Below are 22004 nucleotides of genomic sequence, written 5' to 3'. Positions count from 1 at the left end.
GGCCACTGCCCTCGCCTGCCCCCTTTCCTTCCTGTGTCTGACTGCTTCTCCCTTGGTCTGTCGTCTCATGCTCCTGTGTGCTGGGACTGCATTAACACAATAACCTGGGTTACCCAGGTTATCGCGTTAATACAATCATCCAGGTCCTGGCACACAGGAGCAGTCAGACCCAGAAGCAGGCAGGCAGGAAGAAGGGACACTGGGCCCCTCCTTGCAAGCTGGGCCCTGGCAATTTTGTCCCCTGCCCTTCTCCGCGGCTTATAGACCAAGTTGTAACTGTCAGACAAGACTCATTGAGGTAAATATTCAGCCTGCTGTGGTCATCAATTTTTTCATCAACGTTGGCTTATGCCTGAATATTCAATGCCAGGCACCAGCATTGAATATCTGGGTATTTATTTATTGACATATGTATCCCACATTATCTCAAAGAGAGTTCAGGTTCAATGTGGTTTACAATCCAGTTATGAGCAGGAACTATCTCTGTCCCTAGAGGGCTCACAGTCTTGGTTTACCTGAGGCAATGGAGGGTTAAATGACTCACCCAGGGTCACAAGGAGCTTCAGTGGGAATTGAACTCAGGATGCTGGGATCAAAGTCCTCTGAACTAACCATTAGGCCACTCCTCCACTGACAGCTGGCATTTGACCATTTAAGTGTGATATTTAGCCTTTACCGGTTAAGTTATATTTATGCTGTCCTATTTGGCTGGTTAAGTGCCAGCTCCCTGACTCTGCCTCAACCCTCTGCAGACCATCAGGCAGCAGTGGGAACTGAACCCACTTCCACAGGTCCGCAACACACTACACTAACCATTAGGCCATTTCTCAATACTGTTCCTTCATAATCACTGCATGTGACCTTCTGGTTTTCTAGGTTACTGCTGCACCATGGATGAAAGGAAAAACCTGTGGAATTTGTGGAAATGATGATGGACAAAAGACAAATGATTTCCAAAAGCCGAATCAGGAAAAAGCACTGAGTTGTTCCAGTTTTGTTCATTCCTGGGTGTTGCCAGGGAGTGCCTGCTCCACTGGAGGTGAAGATCATGTAAATTGTAAAAATCCCAATAAGCAAACTCAGCATTCATTGGTAAAAGTACACCACAAGAAATTTACAGAGGAAGAAGTCTGCATACCAATAAATATATAGGACAAGCAAATAACAGAAATTATATTGTGTTAAATAACAACAGCATACGTAAAGTAAACCATGAATGATCAAAATGACATTCAAGAGTTATACATGTTGCATACCACACTGAGGGTCTTTGGGGACCAGTAGGTGATATTAGCATTTTAAATAAATAAATACTACATACATTAATAATTTTCTAGCAGGGATCCTAGGCTGGGAAAGCAGGTACATGCATATGTTATATCTATTTAATGGTGAACCTTTGTGCCTGTAAAAAATAGTCTCCTGAAAGGTCCTACACAAAGTTACATCTGTGTAGCATTTTCATACAAGTTTGGGCCCTTGTGCATGTATTTTTAAGATACATACCAAAGTGTTGCTCCCACCCCAACTTCGCTCCCTTTTTGCCCCAGGGAAATACCTACACATATACTACATGTAACCCGGGTCTCATCCATGGGCTAGCTCTGGTCCCGGGCCACAAAACAGATCTCAGTTCAGTTTCACATTCAAGGCCTATCTCCCCCAACTCATCAGTTCCAGCACACATGCAGTTGAGGTTGGGATCCTCAGCTCTCCCTCTCTCTTCCATAAACCTGACAGTACTCAAAAAGTCTCAAACAAGTGCAAACCCTTTTTTTGAACTCTTGCAATAGGCAAATGTCAACTGGCAAAGTATCAATCCAAAGTGTTCCTTGTTGTTATTCCAAAATCCCTTTTCCACTTCTTCCCCGAATTATATTTACAGGATACTTGGTGTTATATTTACAGATATTTACAGCTTCTCCTGTCCATGCCTATCCTGTAAGGCAGTGCTATTTTCAGTGGCTAGTTCTCCTCTTCTCAGCAAAAATCCAATCTCCGCAGGCTCAGAGCCTCCTCTGGTCTGACCCTCTACCTTTGGTCCACCCTGTTTCTAGGATGAGATCTCTATGGCTCCGGTCCCCTGCTCCCAGGCTAGGTCTCTCCTCTGCCCACCCAGAGCACACTCAAACTCCCAGTTGCCACTCTCAGGAGCCGCAACCCTCCTTTACAGCCAGTGACCACACTCCTCACTTAGGAATCCCCTTTTCTCCTACTGGTCTCTTGGTAGGTGCCATCAGGCAACCAAAGACCTCCCTAAAGGGCATAGCTTTAGCTTTATCTCCATCCCCCTGTCACTTTTCAGTGCCAGGGCACTATTTCTCTGCATTCTATTTCAAACCACTCCCCTTGGGCTGGGCTTCCTCCCATCCAAGGATATCCTACAACTCCAACCTAGAGACTGACACAGTTACTGTGGATATACCATGGTAAATCTGTGGTAAAGGCAATACTATAAAAAAAATCGCCCCATGGGAACATTAAAAAGATTTGTTTCTGCAGTAAAAAAAAATCCTATCCTCCCCACGGGTGTCACCACTTACACTTTCCTGCAGTCAGCCAACAGCATCAGCAATTTACACGGGCCAGCTCCATGGCTTTCCTCCTGTCAAGTCCCGCCCTCTCTACTGCAACTTCCTGCAAACAGGAAGCTGTAGTAGAGAGGGCAGCACTTGGCAAGAGGAAGGCCATGGAGCCGGCCTTGGTGAATCGTTGTCAGCTGGTTGTAGGAAAGTGTAAGTAACACCTTTTGATCTCTTTAGGGCTGCGAGAGGAGCCTGCTGCATTGCTGATAAGGGCTTCACTTTCCTCTGTCTGTTTTTTTATTCCTTAGTTAGAACTTAAAGGTTTATTAAACTGTGCTGATATGTGCGTCTCCCCTCCCCCTTATTTTGTGGCAATAGTTAAGGCTGTGATAGTCCATCTTTGTACATTCTAGGATCATGGAGAGAGATGTGGCTTTTGTGATTTTTTTAGAAGTCTGGAGTGGCTGCAGGCATGATAAGACCCATCAAACTTAGGCCGAGCAAGTTACGTTGAAGTCTGCAGATCGGCGAGATCAGAACACTGTGAGAGCAGTTAAACCAATGCTATTTTGTTATTTAGAATGTCCTAGGTTTCTCTTAATGGAGGGGGGGGGGGAACTGATTCCAGCAAAGCTCTATGCTTGTGCAGATGGGGGGTCAGAGCTTGCGGGAACAGGACGGGGACAGGGGACAACGCTCACAGGGACAGGGCAGGAATGGGGACAAAGCTTATGGGGACAGGGACAAACTTTGTCCCCCATATCATTCTGTACTCCAGATCTCTAACAGGGACCTCCCTCCCCCCAGGACTCTGGAAAAAGCTATCACTCTAGTACTACCCATTTCATGCAGTATTATACACAGAAAAGCACATATATCAGTAACAGTACATTTATGTGTGTATAGCTTGGGGAATTCTATAAGGGCTGCAGAACACTATGTTAAATATATTCTGTAAATGCCTTCTAAAATCACAGCTGAACATTTAACCTAGATAGGGTTACCATTTTGTGTCCTCTGAAAAAGAGGACACATGTCACGCCCCTACCCTGCCCCCGCCACGCCTCATGCCCTGCCCCGCCCCCTTCGGGTCCTCGTTCCGCCCCTATTCCCCGCCCCCCGTCACATAGTCCCCTCCCCCCCCCGTCACATATCCCCACCTCATTTACTATCTAGCCCTGGTGGTCTAGTAGCATCTTCTCTTCTGGGCAGGAAAGAGCCCTCTCTTTCCTGCCCGGAGTGCTGCCTGCCCTTGCCTGCTTCATCCTCCTCGGTTGAAGCGGCCTCGCGAGAGTTCAACTCTCGGCGGCCATTTTTAATCCCCAGCCAGACCGAGAAGGATGATAGACAGGGGAGGCAGCGCTCCGGGCAGGAAAGAGGCAGGAAAGAGGGGGCTCTTTCCTGCCCCGAAGACGTCACTAGACCACCAGGGAACATGGTAAGGAAGGGGAGGGGACAGGAGACCAGACCCACGGCGCCGATCGCCCGCCCACACGCCCACCCGCGCCCACATTTGTCCAGAAATCCGGACAAACGTGGGTGCAGGCAAATCCGCCGGACGCCCAGGACATGCCCTCAAAAAGAGGACATGTCCGGGAAAATCCGGACGAATGGTAACCCTAAACCTAGACAGCCTGAATTTGGCAATCTAAGATCCAGAGAACTTTGAAACAAACATAAGCAGCTAGGTTTGTGGCTGAAAGTTCATCTAAATCTAAATGGCTTGGTTTGGATCCTAGTTAGGTGACTGTATACCTTGGAGGAAAGGAGAAACAGTGGTGACATGATGCAGACGTTCAAATATTTGAAAGGTATTAATCCGCATACGAACCTTTTCCGGAGATGGGAAGGTGTTAGAGCTAGAGGACATGAATTGAGGTTGCAGGACGGCAGACTCAGGAGTGATGTCAGGAAGTATTTTTTCACGGAGAGGGTGGTGGATACGTGGAATGCCCTCCCGCGGGAGGTGGTGGAGATGAAAACGGTAATGGAATTCAAACCTGCGTGGGATAAACACAAAGGAATCCTGTTTAAAAGGAATAGATCTATGGAATCTTAGCGGACAATGGGTGGCGACGCCAGTATTTGGAGAATAAAACCGGTGCAGGGCGGACTTCTATGGCCTGTGCCCTGAGAAAGGCAGGGACAAATCAAGCTAGATATACATATAAAGTACTACATACCATGTAAAATGAGTTTATCTTGTTGGGCAGACTGGATGGACTGTTCAGGTCTTTATCTGCCATCATTTACTATGTTACCACGTTATGTTACTATATGTTTGTTTGGTTTTTTTTTTAAAATCAGTGCTAGGTGCCTAGGTTTCTGTACCCTGACCTAGCACTGTCTCCAGTTACCCACTTTTTGAGTGGCTATTTCAGCTATTTAACAAAGTACTCCAGTGTGAACACAGGCACTGGGATAGGTCTCTGCCTGATGGATACAGGGTATTGTTTACTAAGCTGCGTTATAGGCACGCAAACCTTTTAGCATGCACTAAAAATTAATGAGCACTAATGATAGAGACACCCAAGGAATATAATCAGTGTCTCTATCATTAGCGCGTGCTAATTTTTAGCGCACGCTAAAACGTTTACATGCCTACAGCACGGCTTAGTAAACAGGGCACAAAAACTACTTTTAGCAAGTGGGTGGCGCATGCACATGAAAAACTACCATGGGATGCCTGAGCACACCCCTCAGTAGTGCATTTTAACCTGCAATAACCACGCATTAATGCTTACCGCAGCTTAGTAAAAAGACCCCTACATTTTTAAGGCATGCGGAGGGCAATACCTCTGAGTCTGCTTCTGTGTCTTTCCAACTGAAGCTGCATCTGCATTCCTGATGTGTAATTTCCATAGCTTTTTTGAGCTTGTGGTTAGTGCATAGTGAACTAGGAGGTTCTGTCAAGGACTCCCCTTTCTTTTCCTTGCCCCTTTTTTCTTATTCCTGCCAACTTCATCAGTTTTTGGGTTTTTTTGTTACATTTGTACCCCGCGCTTTCCCACTCATGGCAGGCTCAATGCGGCTTACATGGGGCAATGGAGGGTTAAGTGACTTGCCCAGAGTCACAAGGAGCTGCCTGTGCCTGAAGTGGGAATTGAACTCAGTTCCTCAGTTCCCCAGGACCAAAGTCCACCACCCTAACCACTAGGCCGCTCCTCATCGTGGTCCCTATGTCCAAGAAGGAATTTAATTAAATATATCATGCAGGTTATAAATTAAATTCTGAATTTTCATTGCAAAGCTATGTTGAGATTGTTTGTGATATCTTCATCATTTTTTCTGCAGAATGCAATTTAAACCGCCGATTTGTGAAGTTGGAGAAACAAATTTCTAATGGAGAGGAGTCTACCTGCTACTCTACTGATCCAGTCTTACAGTGTCTGAAAGGTTGCACACCAACAGAAACAACCTTAGTCAAGGCTGGATTTCATTGTTTCCCAACAGGTAAATTATAGTAGGTAATAAGTAGGGGCAGAGGCACGGAGGGCCTGTGGTGGACTAGACACTTCCACTTTTGGTTCAGGTCCAATCAACCCAAGCTGACTGGAAATGGGGATTCAGCTTTGCAAGTAGAAGCTTTGTTTGTTTGGGGTTTTTTTTTTACCAACTGTTTGGGCTTCCTGATGATATATCCATTTCTACTGACCAATCTCGTACAAGGAGATCGGGGGGGGGGTGGCAGTGAGGTTGTGTGGCGTTCGACTAATGGGAATTTGCTGGGGCAGGGGAACTGAAAAGCAAGGTACAGTCACAGGAAGGAAGGAAGAAAATGCCTCTTTCCTCTACTCTGTAGAGGGGTCCCATAGGTAGTCAGAGCTCCATTCTTAATATATCCTGCATTATTATTGAGGTATTTAAAAGAAAGGTATTGCTGGCTGTTCATGTTTGTTACTGGTTATAAATAAAGATTTTTTTTTTTAAGGGTATTATTTGAAAAGTCAATGTGGAATCCACATTAAAAAGAAGTGACATGAAGTGTTATAAAAACAGAATACTTATAATATTCACAAAAGTAGAGAACAAGTCATAACATGTATGTAAAGGAAATTAGAACGGAGCAAAATTATGGGGTACAGTTTTAAAATGCCACTGAATTTCTGGTGCAAATGAATAATCACAAAGGGAAGTGCAAATTGTACTCTTAGGGGCCCTTTTACTAAACCGTGGTAAGCCCTTACCTCTTATTCTATATAGTGTGCCACAATTTAGGTGCCAGTTAGGCGTCCAAATGGGAGTAAGGGTAGTTAGGCAACTAGGAGCTATTCTATAAATCAGCATCTACAGGGGTCTTTAACTGAGCCACAGTAGCATTTTTAGCTCATAGTAGAAATTAGCGGGTGGTAAATGCCAAGACGTCCATTATATTCCTATGGGTGTCTCGGCATTTACCACCAGCTCATTTCTACCACGAGCTAAAAATGCTACCACAGCTTAATAAAAGACCTCCTAAGTGCTTTGACAAGCAATTGCAAAGGGGGAATGCATATAGGTGGGGCATGAGCGGATCACACACTTAGACATTACCCCCTGAATGTTATATATGGTGATTAAAGTTGCAAACACAATTTGACCGCATGGTCAATTTTGCATGCGCAACTTAATTGATTAACAAGCTAATCAGCGTCGATAATTGGCCACTAACAAGCAATTATTGGCACTAATTGACACTAATTAGAATTCAGGCGTGCAACTTTCTAAGCGTATGCTCTAAAGTGGTGCATGTAAATTCTAATGTGTGGATCTCATCAGGGAGTGCGGACATGGGAGGGGCATGGGCATTGCTAAAAATTATGTGCACTATTATAGATTATGCCCGATCCACACCTAAGTTAAGCACGGCATTTACACCAGGTTTTTGTTTGGCATAAATGGTCACGCCTAAATTTTAGTCATGGGAACGGACGCTATGCATATTCTGTCAACTGCGCCTAAATTTAGAAAAGGTTTATAGAATAGCGCTGTGTGTTTCTTTCAGCTCCAATTTTGTAGGTGCCATAATTGAATCTGGTCCTAAAGATATGCCGCCTGATATTCAAATGAAAATGGCCGCTAAAACGTCATTCAAGCGGTTATCTGGTGATATTCAGTGCCAGATAGCTGGCGACCTAGTTTGGCGGCCATATTTGGCTGCCACAATAGGTGGAATAACTTTGGCCGGTCTCACTTTAAGCGGCCAGCACTGAATATCAGCGTGGCCAGTTAAAATCTGACCAGCCAAAGTTAAACCGGATATCCAATGCCAGTCACCGGAAATGGACCGGCATTGAATATCCGGGTTTAGCAACGACCACGGGAGACAGCCTAGATATCTCCCGCGGTCTGAATATCGGGCCCATGGAATACTGTAAATTGCGAGCCTATGTGTCAACATTTAGGGGCCAGATTTTATACCTGCCTTTGACATGGTATAAGTGTTGGTGCCCAAAGGTAGGCTCTATTTTATAGCAGAATTTGGGTGCCCAGATGCCATTATAGAATACTATCTTGTATCCAGATTTTGGGTGCTTAATTTTTGCCATGCTTTATAGAATTGCCCCCTTAATGCAGAGTTTACTGCATGGTAACTGCTAATTCAGAGCCAGATTAAAAGGCTTTCACGCTTATTTTCGAAAGAGAAGGACACCCATCCTTCGACACAAATCGGGAGATGGGTGTCCTTCTCACAAGGTCGTTCAAATCGGCATAATCAAAAGCCAATTTTTTGACACCCTCAACTGCTTTCCGTCGCGGGGACGACCAAAGCTCACGGGGGCCTGTCGGCAGGGTAGCGAAGGCGGGACTGGGGCGTGATTAGGAGATGGTCATCCTTGGCCGATAATAGAAAAAAGAAGGGTGTCCCTGACAAGCACTTGGCCGACTTTACTTGGTCCATTTTTTTTCATGACCAAGCCTCAAAAAGGTGCCCCAACTGACCAGATAACCACCAGAGGGAATCGGGGATGACCTCCCCTTACTCGCCCAGTGGTCACTAACCCCTCCCACCATAAAAAACAAGTTTAAAAATACTTTTTTGCCAGCCTCAAATGCCATACTCAGGTCCATCACAGCAGTATACAGGTCCCTGGAGCAGTTGTAGTGGGTGCAGTGTACTTCAGGCAGGCGGACCTGGGGGGGGGGGTTGGGGGGCTCAGCACACAAGGTAAGGGAGCTATGCACCTGGGAGCAATTTGTGAAGTCCACTGCAGTGCCCCCTAGGGTGCCCGGTTGGTATCCTGGCATGTGAGGGGGACCAGTGCACTACAAATGCTGGCTCCTCCCACGACCAAAGGGCTTGGATTTGGACGTTTTTGAGATAGATGTGTTTGGTTTCCATTATCGCAGAAAACCGAGGACAACCATCTCTAAGGTTGACCTAAATGTCAAGATTTGGGTGTCCCCGATCATATTATAGAAACGAAAGATGGACGTCCATTTTGTTTCGATAATATGCGTTGCCCCGCCCCTTCATGGCACCGTCATTAGAGTTGGGCACCCTTATAGATGGTCGTCCCCGTTCGAAAATGCCTGTCTTTGTATAGCAGTTACAGGTAAACTGCGTGTTAAGAACCTTTTGTGTCAGGGGAGGTGGGATGGGCAGAGAGTGGGTGTGGAAGGCATTTAGCAGTTAATGCACTGCACTTACCGTACTAACTGCCTCACATTGAGTTAATAAGGGAGCACTTACACTCTCCTAAATAGAAGATGCTAACAGGGTTCAGGTACCGTGCCTTAGTACAAATGTCAACGCATGACCTGAAATAGAAAATAGTGGGACTGCTTCCAATAGGAGTCGCATTAAATTTGCAGCAACAATGCAGTGAAATCCCGCATTAAGCTGCTGTAACTGCAAATATTACCATGGTTTACTATAATGGCCTCTTATTTGTAATCCTATATAATAATTCTCACCTCCAACAGGATGTGCCTGGGACTGTGCCTGCCGGAAGTGGTCTGCTAGGCAGGCACGCACTGACCTCAGTGACAGACAATTTGGCAAAGCAAAACAATCTGCGTGCTGGCCATTAGGACACAGGGTTGATAGGAGAGTTTTAAAAGACTGAAGGAACCGAAAGTGTTAAATGGGGGGAGGGGGGAGTTCTGAACGACTGAGGCCCAGATGCACTAAACGTTTTTCATCGTTAAACGAGCCCTTAAGGAAGAATTTCCTATCCTTTCCATGCACTAAAGCCTATTTTCCAATGACAGTAGCAGCTAACGAAAACTGAATGCAGATGAGCAATTCTTCTACAAATCCCATTGAAATGACATGCACTAACCTTTTCCGATTCGTTTAACGCAGGAAAACACCTTGAAATCTAACGAGAGTCTGTACCTCTCGTTAGGGCTGTCTGTCTGCTAGAAGTTTACAAAATCCATAAAAAAAAAATAACTGGGGGGGGGGGCGAAAACGCGTCAGGGGCGTCCTTTATTGACGCCCCAGGTCGCCGCTGCTCCCCTCTCCCTCAGCACCAAAAAAAAAAAAAAAAGGATCGGGAGGGGGCAAGGGCGCTCATCATGAGCATCCTGTATGGACGCCTTGCCCCTCCCCCCCCACCGCTGTTCCCCACTTCCACCCCTCACCACGAAAAAACTCCAATTTTAGCAGCCCCAGCCCCAGGCCGGCCCTCCTCCCTTCCTGTGTATTCTCCCACACTAGCTCCGCCTCCTGCCATGCTCCGGTCCCGTGCCCTGCCCCCGCCGCCCCCCCATTGGTCGTGGCTGCCGCTTCCCCCCTCCAACGACCCCCCCTTTGCCTTACCGGCCCATGCAGCGCCTCTCACCTCTGCTGCACGGGCAAGAACAGCTGATCGGCGATTCTGAAGGCCTCCTCAGACGTCCCTTCTTTCTTCCTGGGCCCGCCCTCCTCTGACGTAGTTTACCTACGTCAGAGGAGGGCGGGCCCAGGAAGAAAAAAGGGACGTCTGAGGAGGCCTTCTGACTCGCCGATCAGCTGTTCTTGCCCGTGCAGCAGAGGTGAGAGGCGCTGCACGGGCCGGTAAGGCAACGGGGGAGGGGTCATTGGAGGGGGGGAGCGGCAGCCACGACCAAAAGGGGGGCGGCGGGGCACGGGACTGGAGCATGGCAGGAGGCGGAGCTAGTGTGGGAGAATACACAGGAAGGGAGGAGGGCCGGCCCGGGTCTGGGGCTGCTAAAATTGGAGTTTTTTCGTGCAGGGGGGGGGAAGCGGGGAGCAGGGGGGGGCAAGGCGTCCATACAGGACGCTCATGACGCGCGCCTTTGCCCCCTCCCAAAACACACGTGTTTGTGGTTTTTTTTGTTTGTTTGTTTTGACAACTGGGCCTTTGTGGCATGCGCAGAGCAGCCAGCATAATGCTTTGCTGCTCTGCGCATGCTTTAGGTGCTGATTAACAGCGGGTTAAACGATTCTGTGATACATCCTACTTTGCAATACCGATCCGAACATTTCTGGAGTGTTTTTGTAGTGCATTCCTCGTTTTTTTAAAATTGTTAAGCACTTTTACGTTTCTTATTTTTTAACGTTTGGTTGATGCATCTGGGCCTGAAAGACATGAACATTTGGGAAAGGAAAACAATCTGAATGCTGGCCATTAGGACACAGGGTAGATAGGAGAGTTTTAAAAGACTGAAGGAAACGAAAGTGTTAAACTGGAGAAGGGGGGGGGGGGGAGTTGTGAATGACTGAAAGATATGCAAATTTGGGACAGCAAAACAATCTCAATGCTGGCCATTAGCACACAGGGTACATAGGAGAGTTTTAAAACACTGAAGGAACCAAAAGTGTTCGGGGGGGGGGGGGGGGGGGGACAAGTTCTGAATGAATGAAAGAAATGAAAATTTACGAGAGGAACACAATCTGAATGCCGGGCATTTGTACACAGGGTAGATAGGACACTTTTTTTTAAAAATGAAGGACGTGAAAGTAGTACATCTTGGGGGAGGGATGAGGAGGAAAGCGGTGGGGTATCCGGATACTGGGCGTTAGGGCCACGGGGGTACATAGACTTTTGAAAGCCTTAAGGAACCCAAAGTGTGGGAAGGAGGAGGAAAAGGAGGGGAGGGAACGGGGTGAAGGGCATTAGGAACACGGGAGGGGGCCCTGTCACACACTCTCATTCTCACACACACACTGTCACACAGACAGTCTCACTCTGTCACACACCCGCACATTATTTATTTATTTATTTTATTGCATTTGTATCCCACATTTTCCCACCTTTTTGTGGGCTCAGTGTGGCTTACAATAAGTTGTGAGTGATAGAAATACAATTTGTTACTACTCGGTTATGGATTACATTGTGAGGAGTTAAGCGAGACAAACTCAGAGTATCAGTAAGGAATATAACAATCGAAAAGAGCAGTGAAACATTAGGGGAACAACGGGAAACTAAAAGGGGCAGTACATAACAACAAGAAAGCATATGGTATACATTTTCTGTGAGTAGAAGTATGAGTGTGGTGAGATTACAGCGGATAAGAATTCAGAGTTAGCTGTATTGAAGCATTATTGAACCGTGGGTGTGGGCTTTATGTGTTTTGGTTCTTTCCGTAAGTATTCTCAAAAAGATGGGTCTTCAATAGTTTGCGGAAGGTGGCTTGCTCGTAGGTCGTTTTCAGGTTGCGCGGCAGTGAATTCCAGAATTGCGTGCTCATGTAAGAAAAGGTTGACGCGTGCAGCGCCTTGTATTTCAAGCCTTTGCAATTAGGGAAGTGGAGGTTGAGGAAAGTTCGGGATGATCTTTTAGCATTCACTCTGGCTCTCTCTCTCAGACATACACACTCCCAGGAAAACCTTGCTAGCGCCCGTTTCATTCGTTCCAGAAACGGGCCTTTTTTACCAGTAGTAAATAATCAGCAGTGACTTGTGTTAAATATTGTAGCTAGGGCCCTGATGTACTAAAGTACAAGTTCCCTCATAGGAAAAAGCCAGCACAATGGGAAGGGTTGTTTGTTTGTTTATTTTTTATTTTGTTTTGTTTTTGCTGTGCTGGCTCTTTTACATTTTATACAACAGCATTTTTTCATGTAAACAAAATCCACTTGAAATTCACATTTTTTTTTCACAATTAAACTTTACACCTTCATGAGGTGTAATGAAGAGTCACGTAAAATTGCAGCTGTGTGCGATTTTCTTCATGTTATTTAGCTAACTGGAAATGGTAAATGAGCTCATTTACATTTTTGTTCAACTCATTAGCCAACTTTGCATAAAACTTGCCAACAGGACTGCCTGGAAAAAAAAATACCACACTCTAGCATTATAACTGGCATTGTCGGCTGTTTGCAATCCCATTCACAGCTTTTTTCATCAGCCCTCTTTTGTCTGCCAGTGATTCTGCTCTTCATTTCTAGTTTTTCCCTTTTTTTTTTTATCCCCAAACAGTATGTTGATTACATAATACAGACAATTGTTCAACAACATAGTCTACTAATTAATTCTCATTTAGTGGCAATTTAGCCTTATAGTCAGATTCAATGCTTAGAGAAAAGCTTTTCTCTATTACATATTAGAAAACTGTTGCACCAAATTGTGAGGAAGAGAAGTGGAAAATAATTACCTAAGTGGCTTTTTGTGTTTAATGTTTTCTTTCTATTAGTTTTGAGAACTCATGAATGCTAACTTTTTATGCTTGTGCTGATTGACTGGATATAAAGGTTTGCCCAATGTTGAGGATCTAATTAATGAAGACATTAAGTACTAGCAAGTGCATATACAGTACCGTGTTTAACCCAAATTAAACTAGAGGGATGCCCTCGGGGAGTAATAAGTCTGCAGGGCGTGTCACTGATGATAATGCAGGTTTAATGTTTAGGAACTTATGTGTTTGTTTATGGCATCTTCTTTCACAGTAATTGGTTTTAGGTAAGCGTGAAAGGTTAGCTGGGTCTGTGGCCCAACTGCAGGTAGTTATTCTAGGAAAGGCCTGTAGAGTCTACTGGTTTTTAGCTGAGGGTGGTTAAGCATTAGAGGTACAGTAATTCTCCTGACAAAACTGATGGGGTGCATCAGCCCAATTTACAAAGTGTAACGTTGAACACTCTATAACAAGATTCTAGAACTCGCTGATGTATACGCTGATAGACTTATTTCATCAATCTTAATTGCACATTTAGGGATCTATGTAACAACCAGCATTATAACACATGTTTCCTGCCAGTTTTGACACTGCTGGTACATCAGGCATTAGTGGTTGGTGTGTCAAACTAACGAAATGTAGACTCTTGCAGTGTTATTTTATTTATTTATATTTTGCTCACACCTTTTTCAGTAGTAGCTCAAGATGAGTTACATTCAGGTACACTGGGTATTTCTCTGTCCCTGGAGGGGCTCACAATCTAATTTTGTACCTGAGGCAATGGAGGGTGATCACAAGGAGTAGCTGTGGGATCTGAACCGGCCACCTCTGGATATCAAGACTGGTACTCTAACCACTAGGCCACCACTGCCATGTTCAAAATAGGTTGGTCAAGATAACCCTGCCACTAACTGGTGCAAAATGAAAGATCCACTTACTGCAGGAAAATGTCTCCCCAACCACACACTCTGTTATGAGTTTCCTGGTCTGGTTCTTCACCAATCAAACAACTTCCCTACCATCGACATAGCCATGAGTGGGCCTAGAAGAGCCAGGCACAGAAGCAATGTCAACATGCTCTGCAGTCGGCTCGGTGACGGCATTCCTGAGTCTGAGCTGGCGCCCAGCATGCTCACTTCTTGCACATGCTCAGTGGACACATGATGATTTTATGGAAGATTTACTTCCTTTTGCTTTTCTTTCAACCTGAGTCCCTGAAGCAGTTATGTAAGCTGACAAACCCATGCAGAGGAGCATTTTGAGGGGGGGTAAGAGTGGATTAATATAACCAGGAGTGGCTAGAAGTTCTTACAAGTCAGCACTGTCATTTTATTTACACAATTTGTGAACCAGTCGGTAGTCACTTAAGATAAATTCATATAATTACTTTTATTTTGTTTGTAATAGCATATTGAGCACACAAAGAGGTGCACATGACTGGGACCCAATGAAAGATAATTAATATATCACCTGATTGTAACTATTAAATCGTCAGTGGGGTTTTTATGGGTGAGCAAAGATACTGAGGGTTCCCATTCACCTTTTTTGAGAGAATTTAAGTTTGAGTTTTTTTGTTTTTGTTTATGTTTTTTTGTGAGCATTGTCATTTTTCACTGATCTTTTCATTGGTTTAGATTCTGATATTGTTCAGTGTTTTGGAGAGTTTGTATTATTTGGTTACAAACAAAAGAAGAAATATAAGATGATCTGTGCATTTGTTGGGTGCCTGTGAAAGGATAGAGACACTGTGGAGGTATAGGTGGCAAGTACACATGTATATGCCGGTACTCTAGTCATTTATTTATTTATTGGGATTTATTAACTGCATTTGGGCCCTGTTTACTAAGGTTCGTTAGTGTTTTTAGCACGCCTACACTTAGCGCGCACGCTAACCATGCAGGTGCCTATAGGGATATTCTAGGCACATACATGGTTAATGCATGTTAAAAATGTTAGTGCACCTGTAATGCTGCTTAGTAAACAGGGCCCTTTATGAAGAGATTCACCCAAGGCTGTGTACAGTAAGTACAGTTTAGCATCAAATGTACAATGTTGTTGACAGCATAGCAATAGTAAAATGAACAATCAAACATATAAATAGCAAGTGACCGACTCACCTGCAAATGTGCAGTAGAGACTTCCCTCTCTGTCCCGCCCTCGCGTCAAGAGCGATCTGCTGCTGCCTGCAGCGCTTTCACACGGAGGTGAGAGGCGCTGTCAGGTCAGTGCAGGGGGCCTGGCACAGAGGGGGGAGGGAGCGGTGGCGAGGAGGGTAGCTGGAAATCTCGCCCGTTTTAACGGGCTTAACGGCTAGTATAAACATAAATACAAGGAAAGAGGAAAACTTGAAAACAGCAAATTGAAACTTAATAATAAGTGTACCATGAAACAGGATCAAAAATATACGCATTTATCACCACTGAAATTCAAATAACAGAGATATAATAGGATGTCGACATATAGTGATGGAATATCTAATAAGTATACAATTAGAACATTCAAATAACATTGCCATAGGTGGTAGAGACAATTTTTAAAAGTCATTTGAATTTGTGGGATCAGAATAAGCGATGAGTCTAGCAATATCCCAAGATTCCTGACTTGTGATTTTAGGGGGAGTTCATACTTCTGAGAAGGTATTTGTCCACTTTTGTTAGGCACCCAAAGAATCTGTTTTGCTTGGGTTCAGGCAGAGTTTGTTGTTGTTTGCCCATTCCTGAGTTGCAGTTAGGCAGGCAGTCAGTTTATTCAGAGCTGTGGGTAGATCTGGTTCATTGGGTATGAGTAGTTGCACATTATCAGCATAGATGTAAAATTTTGTTTCCATCGACCGAAGCAGCTCAGCCAGAGGCTTGAAGTAGATATTAAATAAAATGGGAGACAGTATGGATCTCTGTGGGACTCCACAGTTTAGTGCCCAAGGTAATGATGTTACTGTTGCTGAACAGAACTGATTGTTGTCTGTCTGACACACATGCACATATGTGAATACATGCTATTCTGTAAGCACTCACATATCTCCCATAGTGCATACTTTCCAGGTGAGCTTTCACATGAGTGTAGTCTGGACAGGATGCACACTTACCCATGCACATATCTCCATAATCTAGGACTATTTCATTTCCATGGCTAGTGTAGGTGCTAATACTTAAACACATACATAATAAAAAAAAAGTAACATAGTAAATGGCAGAAGATAAAGACCTGTATGATTGCCAATCTACCCTCCAAGGTAGTGAGAGTTGTACCTTCTGTGCCATGCAGGTTACATTTCTCTATGCTCTGTTTAAAGTGTGAAGGTCTTTTAAGCTTTGCGTGGATTCCATCTTCTTTCTATATAGGGATCGCCTGTGTTTAACCCACACATTTTTGAATTCCGTCATGGTTTGTTTTGTTCCCCACCATCTCCACCAGGAAGGTTAATCCAGGCATCCACCACCCACTCAATGAAAAAGTATTTCCTGATGTTACTCCTAAGTCTACCACCTTGCAAGTTCAGTTCATTTCCTCTAGTTCTCCTACTTAACCCATCTCTGAAGAAGATATTTTTGTATGTTATGTTATAGCAGACTTGTCGCCCACCAACTCCCTCAATTTGAGATTCAAGGTGAGATACAAATAAAGAAACAGATGAAGAACATCAGGAAATTACAATTCAATGCTGTTCACTGGAAATGGCCTGGCATTGAATATCCAGGCTCATCACCAACCATGGGAGGCAGCCCAGCTAAATCCCACGGTCTGAATATCGGCCCCAGAGTCTTCTGTAAAATATGCATAAGATCACACAATGCCTGCATACCTAGTGGGAAGAACCATTTTAGTAAGAATTATTAAATAAATATTTTTTTTTTTAAGTGGCATCACTTGGGGTTTTGAACATGTAAGTGCCAAGTCTGCAATCCATGTATTTAACTGTGCTGGATTTTATGAAACTATCAGCAAATGTCCAGGAAGGACCAAGCCGAGTGAAAAAATTGTTAAAACACTATAGAGTAAGCACATCTGACCCCAACCCCAGATTCAATGGGGATTGTATGGAAGGGATGGTTGCCTCATGCAGAAATTTTAGGAGCGTTGCTTTGGTTGGGGGGGTTGCCTCATGAGGAGTTGCCCCAGGGAGGGATTGGGAGGTTGCCTCATGAGGAGTTGGCGGGGGGGGGGGGGGGATTAGATGCCTTGGGAGGGATCAGAGGGACTGCCTCTGCAGAGATAAGAGCCTTCTACAGAGAGAGCAGTGATTTTAGAAAGCTGCTCCCATGTACATTTCTTTTCTCTGTGTACAGTTTTCTCTGCTCCCTCTGTACATGGAAAGAGTTATACTTGCAGTCCTGTACCTATTTTAAAACAGGCTCACATTTGGCAGAGGCCCTTGTAAAATACTATGGGAATTCTCCACGTCCTTACCAGGACATGTGAATTCCCTGCTCCACATACTATCCAAACTCTGCCTTCTTGTTTTCATCAATCACTGTACTTACAGCAGCCACAAAGCTTAGACCCAGATGTGTAAATACAGAAAAAGAGAATCCTTGCCTCCTTTTCCTCTATTTCAATATATTCTAGGACATTTAGAAATTAGTCTTAACAATACAAGCTGTTTAATGGTAAATTATTAACACTTGAAAATATCCCCTCGGGAAATACTGTACAATAAGCATGGTTAAGTGAACAACAATAAAGATGATAGAACCAAATAACTAGTTTCTTATTGTAACTTTAGAGATCATGTTGCGTCTAGGATGATTTTCAAACAATGGCACTCATTGAATGCACAGAGCAGCTGAAAGATACACATCTGTCTACAGTATGTCAACCCACTACTGTGTGTAGTACATGGACTAGCTTTTCTGGGAATGCCCCATGCCTCACCCATGGCCACACCCCCTTAGCAGTTGCAGGCTATGAAATTTAAGGCATAGGGCAGATCCATGCATAAGTCCTAATTACTGCCAATTAAGTGCTTGTTAGCATCAATTATTGTTAGTGCTTAATTGGCTAATTAGCTTACACATGGATATAGGATCTTAACCCAACCTTGGGTGACCTATACAGAATCCAGGGGATAGATTTAAAGGGGTGTATTCTGGGAGTGCTTTCACAGAGTGCACACTGATTTTCAGTAGTGTACATTGTGCAAATAGTGCACACTCTTTAGAAAGTGTGTACACTTCACAAGTATTTACCAGCACTGTCATGTGTATTTAACATGCTCAGCAGAGCCCTTTGTCAAATGCTCAAGGGTCAACTTTATTTTGCAATATTGTCAGTTGAAGCTCTCTGGCACATAATCCCCCTGGATACTATGTATTGTGACCGGTGCACAAATCAGGTCGTATTCTGATTTGTGCATGCAACTTAACAAGTTAATCAGCCCTGACAATTGATAATTGCCACTTAACAAGCAATTATTGACACTAATTGGCATTAATTAGAATTTACACGCAGAACTTGTTGAGTGTATTCTGTAAAATTCTGCGTGTAAATTCTACGATGCAGAACTGAAAAGGGGGAGTGGCCATGGGCGTGGAATGGGTGGGTTGTGGGCATTTCTAAAATCTGTGCGCTGATATAGAATACTCCCGCTCCGTGCCTAACTTAGTCGCCAGCATTATACCAAGTTTTACTTGGTGTAAATACCGCAAGTAAATTTAGTTGTGTGGACGTGCGCTAGGCATATTCTATAAAATATGCGTAACTTTAGACATAGTTTATAGAATATACGTGGGGTTGTACTTTTTTTTTCAGGGCTGAATTTTATGGCGCCATATATAGAATCTGGTCCATTATGACTACTCCCACCTCCTTTTAAACTTTCTTTCACATTAGAGGCACAATTGACAGTGACACGTCAGGTATGCACAATCGCTGCTTCTCTTTCCTGAGCAGGTGGCTCTCCTGAATAAAACATGAGTTTAAATTGTTGGGCAGAGTAGATGGACTGTGCAGGTCTTTTTCTGCCGTCATCTACTATGTTACTATGTTACTATGAACTGTGAACACTCCAACCTGGATGTCCCAATTCCTACTTAGGCATTCTAGGCGAATTGGAGCTTACAAATATTAAGTTAATCTAATGAAATGTATCACCTTATATGTACAGTCTCAATTATCCGACATGCACTAATCTGACCATCTGGCATATCCGACAGACCCCTGGTGATGTTATTGTGTGTTTTTCTGTTTTCCAGCGTAACACATAGAGAAATTTTGCACGTGAGACAATTTGTTTCAGACCCAGGACCCTGCTTTCACAGCAAAACAGCACCTTTGTGACCCGGGACCCTGCTTTTATACCCTTTGTTTACGCATTGTTTTCCGTATTATCCGATTTTTCACTTCTCTGACAATGGGTCTGTCCCGTTTACATCATATAATCGAGACTTTACGGTATTTTTTTTCTTTTCTTTTAATTTATTAACTTTTGTTTCTCTGCTTAAGTTCTTGCCCAGCTTCTGATTAATTTAAACAGAATCATAAATACTATTTTGCTGAAAGCTAATCAGCTAATTTTCTGTTTCGCAGATTCTGCTGTAAGCCTGGATGACTGGCACAGAAGCAGGAATCAGAAATCAGAGGATATAATAGAAGAGGTAGAAGCCCACACTAATTGTGCCTGCAGTACCTATTGTACTGGAGTGTAATTAGGTGTAAATTGTGTAACTACAAAAATACAGAGAATGCGTTCCATGCAAGCAACATTTTATGAAGCACGGTTCATGCATTGACAAAATTATAAATGCATCTATGTGACTCCAGATGTACTGCCAAATTCTGTATTCAATTCATTTTAATAGACTTTTCTAACAATAAAGTAATCATGTTAAGCATTATGTTGTTCTAAAATTCTGGTGGCTAAACAAATCACTTTTATCATGCTCAGTAAGAATTATCCATTTTCTCTCCTAAATCTGACTATAGAATCACAAAGGGCACATTTTATTGAGCCCTATCCAATGACAGTGTTTTTATACATCATAAAGAAACAGATTGTACTTATTCAGCCAGTATAATCCTTTATAAAGTTGTAGACTCTTGCGAGCAAGCTATAGGAAAACTACAGGCTTCCACAGCATAAACAATGGCTTTAGATTGACGTTTAGCAGTCGTTTTTATACTTTATCTAATTTGGTTGACAAGTGGCCATAACAGAGTGGATGAGTGTCCTAGTGGATAGAGGACCAGTCTTAATATCCAGAGGTACCCAGTTCAAATCCCACTTCTGCTCCTTGTGATCTGGTTATTGATATCTTAGGTTTCAGAGTTGACTTGAATGTATCTGAATTGGAAGAAGGAAAAAGAGTTAGGTCCCTATTTACTGAGGTGCATTAGTGTTTTTAGCACGCCCAAACTTAGTGAGTGGTGTAGAACAGGTAGAAGTGAATCGATTTTTCACTCTTTCAAAAAATATAAAGACAAAGGGACACTCAATAAAATTACATGGGAATACTTTTAAAACAAATAGGAGGAAATATTTTTTCACTCAAAAAATAGTTAAGCTCTGGAACTTGCTGACAGAAGATGTGGTAACAGCGGTTAGCATATCTGGGTTTCAAAAAGGTCTGGACAAGTTCCTGGAGGAAAAGTCCATAGTCTGTTATTGAGACAGACATAGGGAAAGCCACTGCTTGCCCCGAGATTGGTAGCATGGAATATCGCTACAAATTGGGTTTCTGCCAGGTACTGCCTCAAAGAATAAAACCACCTAAGAATAGATGGTTCACAGTAGGCTCAGGCAGACTTTGTTATGTGACACAAAAGCATCCGCCCTCACAAGTGTTGCCCCTAGAAAATTCTTTTGTTCCATTACAACACAGTGATGATCCTGAAAACAGAACTGTGGCAGAAGAGAATGCAATAAAGTTGGAACAAAAGGATATGAAGGTACCCAAAGAGAAAAGATACCCTCAAATCACAAATGTTGAAGCGCATACCAGGAAATGTAGATGGAAAGCGATGACCACAAATGCTCACAGTCTAAACAATAAAGTTCATGACCTTCAAGCCCTGATGTTGGAGGCAGACTTAGACGTTGTTGCAATCATGGAGACGTGGCTCAATGGTTCCCATGGATGGGATGCAAACATACCAGGCTAGTTCTGGGCAAGACTTCTACGGTCTGTGTCCTGAAAATGGAGCTAGTTCTGGGCAAGACTTCTACGGTCTGTGTCCTGAAAATGGCAGATACAAATCAAGGTAAGGTATACACAAGAAGTAGCACATATGAGTTTATCTTGTTGGGCAGACTAGATGGACCGTGCAGGTCTTTTTCTGCCGTCATCTACTATGTTACTATGTATGTTACTATAATCTATTTAGGAAGGATAGAGAGGGTCGTAAGGGTGGAGGAGTAGCTCTATATGTGAGAAATATCACAGCGACCGAAATGACAGGGACCTGGGGAAAGGAAGAAGCGATATGGATCACCTTAAAAAGAGATAATAGAACCTCTGTCCACGTTGGTGTTGTCTACAGACCTCCAACACAATTGGAAGAGTTAGATAAAGACCTGATCGCAGATATTCAAAAGTTGGGAAAGAAGAGAGAGGTGCTGTTGCTGGGAGATTTCAATCTGCCGGATGTAGATTGGAAGGTTCCATCTGCAGAATTGGAAAGAAGTAGAGAGATTGTGGATGCTTTTCAAAGTGCTCTGCTCAGACAAATGGTGACAGAACCCACGAGGGAGGCAGCGACGCTGGATCTGGTGCTCACAAATGGGGATAGCGTGTCAAATGTCTGAGTGGGTTCCCACCTCGGCAGCAGTGACCATCAAACGGGCCTGGACTTCAAACGTGCTGACTTTAGTAAAATGGGGGAATACCTAAGTGTTATGACTGGGGATTGGAGTCCTTGTGCCCCGACTGAGCACGGCGAAGATGGAGTGTACCGCTCTCGGTCAGGCAGCCAGACAACCCCTAGCTTCACCTGCAGTTAG

The 22004-nt window shown here is 43.9% G+C and overlaps 1 protein-coding gene across 1 annotated transcript in view; it reads left to right on the top strand.

The window, feature by feature from the left end:
• LOC115472920 (vitellogenin-1-like) overlaps positions 1-19899 on the top strand; it is a 124528-nt gene extending 104629 nt beyond the window's left edge. The window contains exons 30-32 of the mRNA XM_030207443.1: positions 877-1039; positions 5820-5978; positions 19595-19899. Of these exons, the coding sequence (XP_030063303.1) occupies positions 877-1039; positions 5820-5978; positions 19595-19713 (441 nt within the window). The 3' untranslated portion in view covers positions 19714-19899. The remainder of the gene's footprint in view (positions 1-876; positions 1040-5819; positions 5979-19594) is intronic.
• The last annotated feature ends 2105 nt before the right edge of the window (positions 19900-22004 follow it).

This window comes from Microcaecilia unicolor, chromosome 6, assembly GCF_901765095.1.
Source record: "Microcaecilia unicolor chromosome 6, aMicUni1.1, whole genome shotgun sequence".
Lineage (NCBI taxonomy): Eukaryota > Metazoa > Chordata > Amphibia > Gymnophiona > Siphonopidae > Microcaecilia > Microcaecilia unicolor.
Note: the sequence above shows the minus strand (reverse complement) of the source record. Positions and strands in the feature narration are given on the sequence as shown.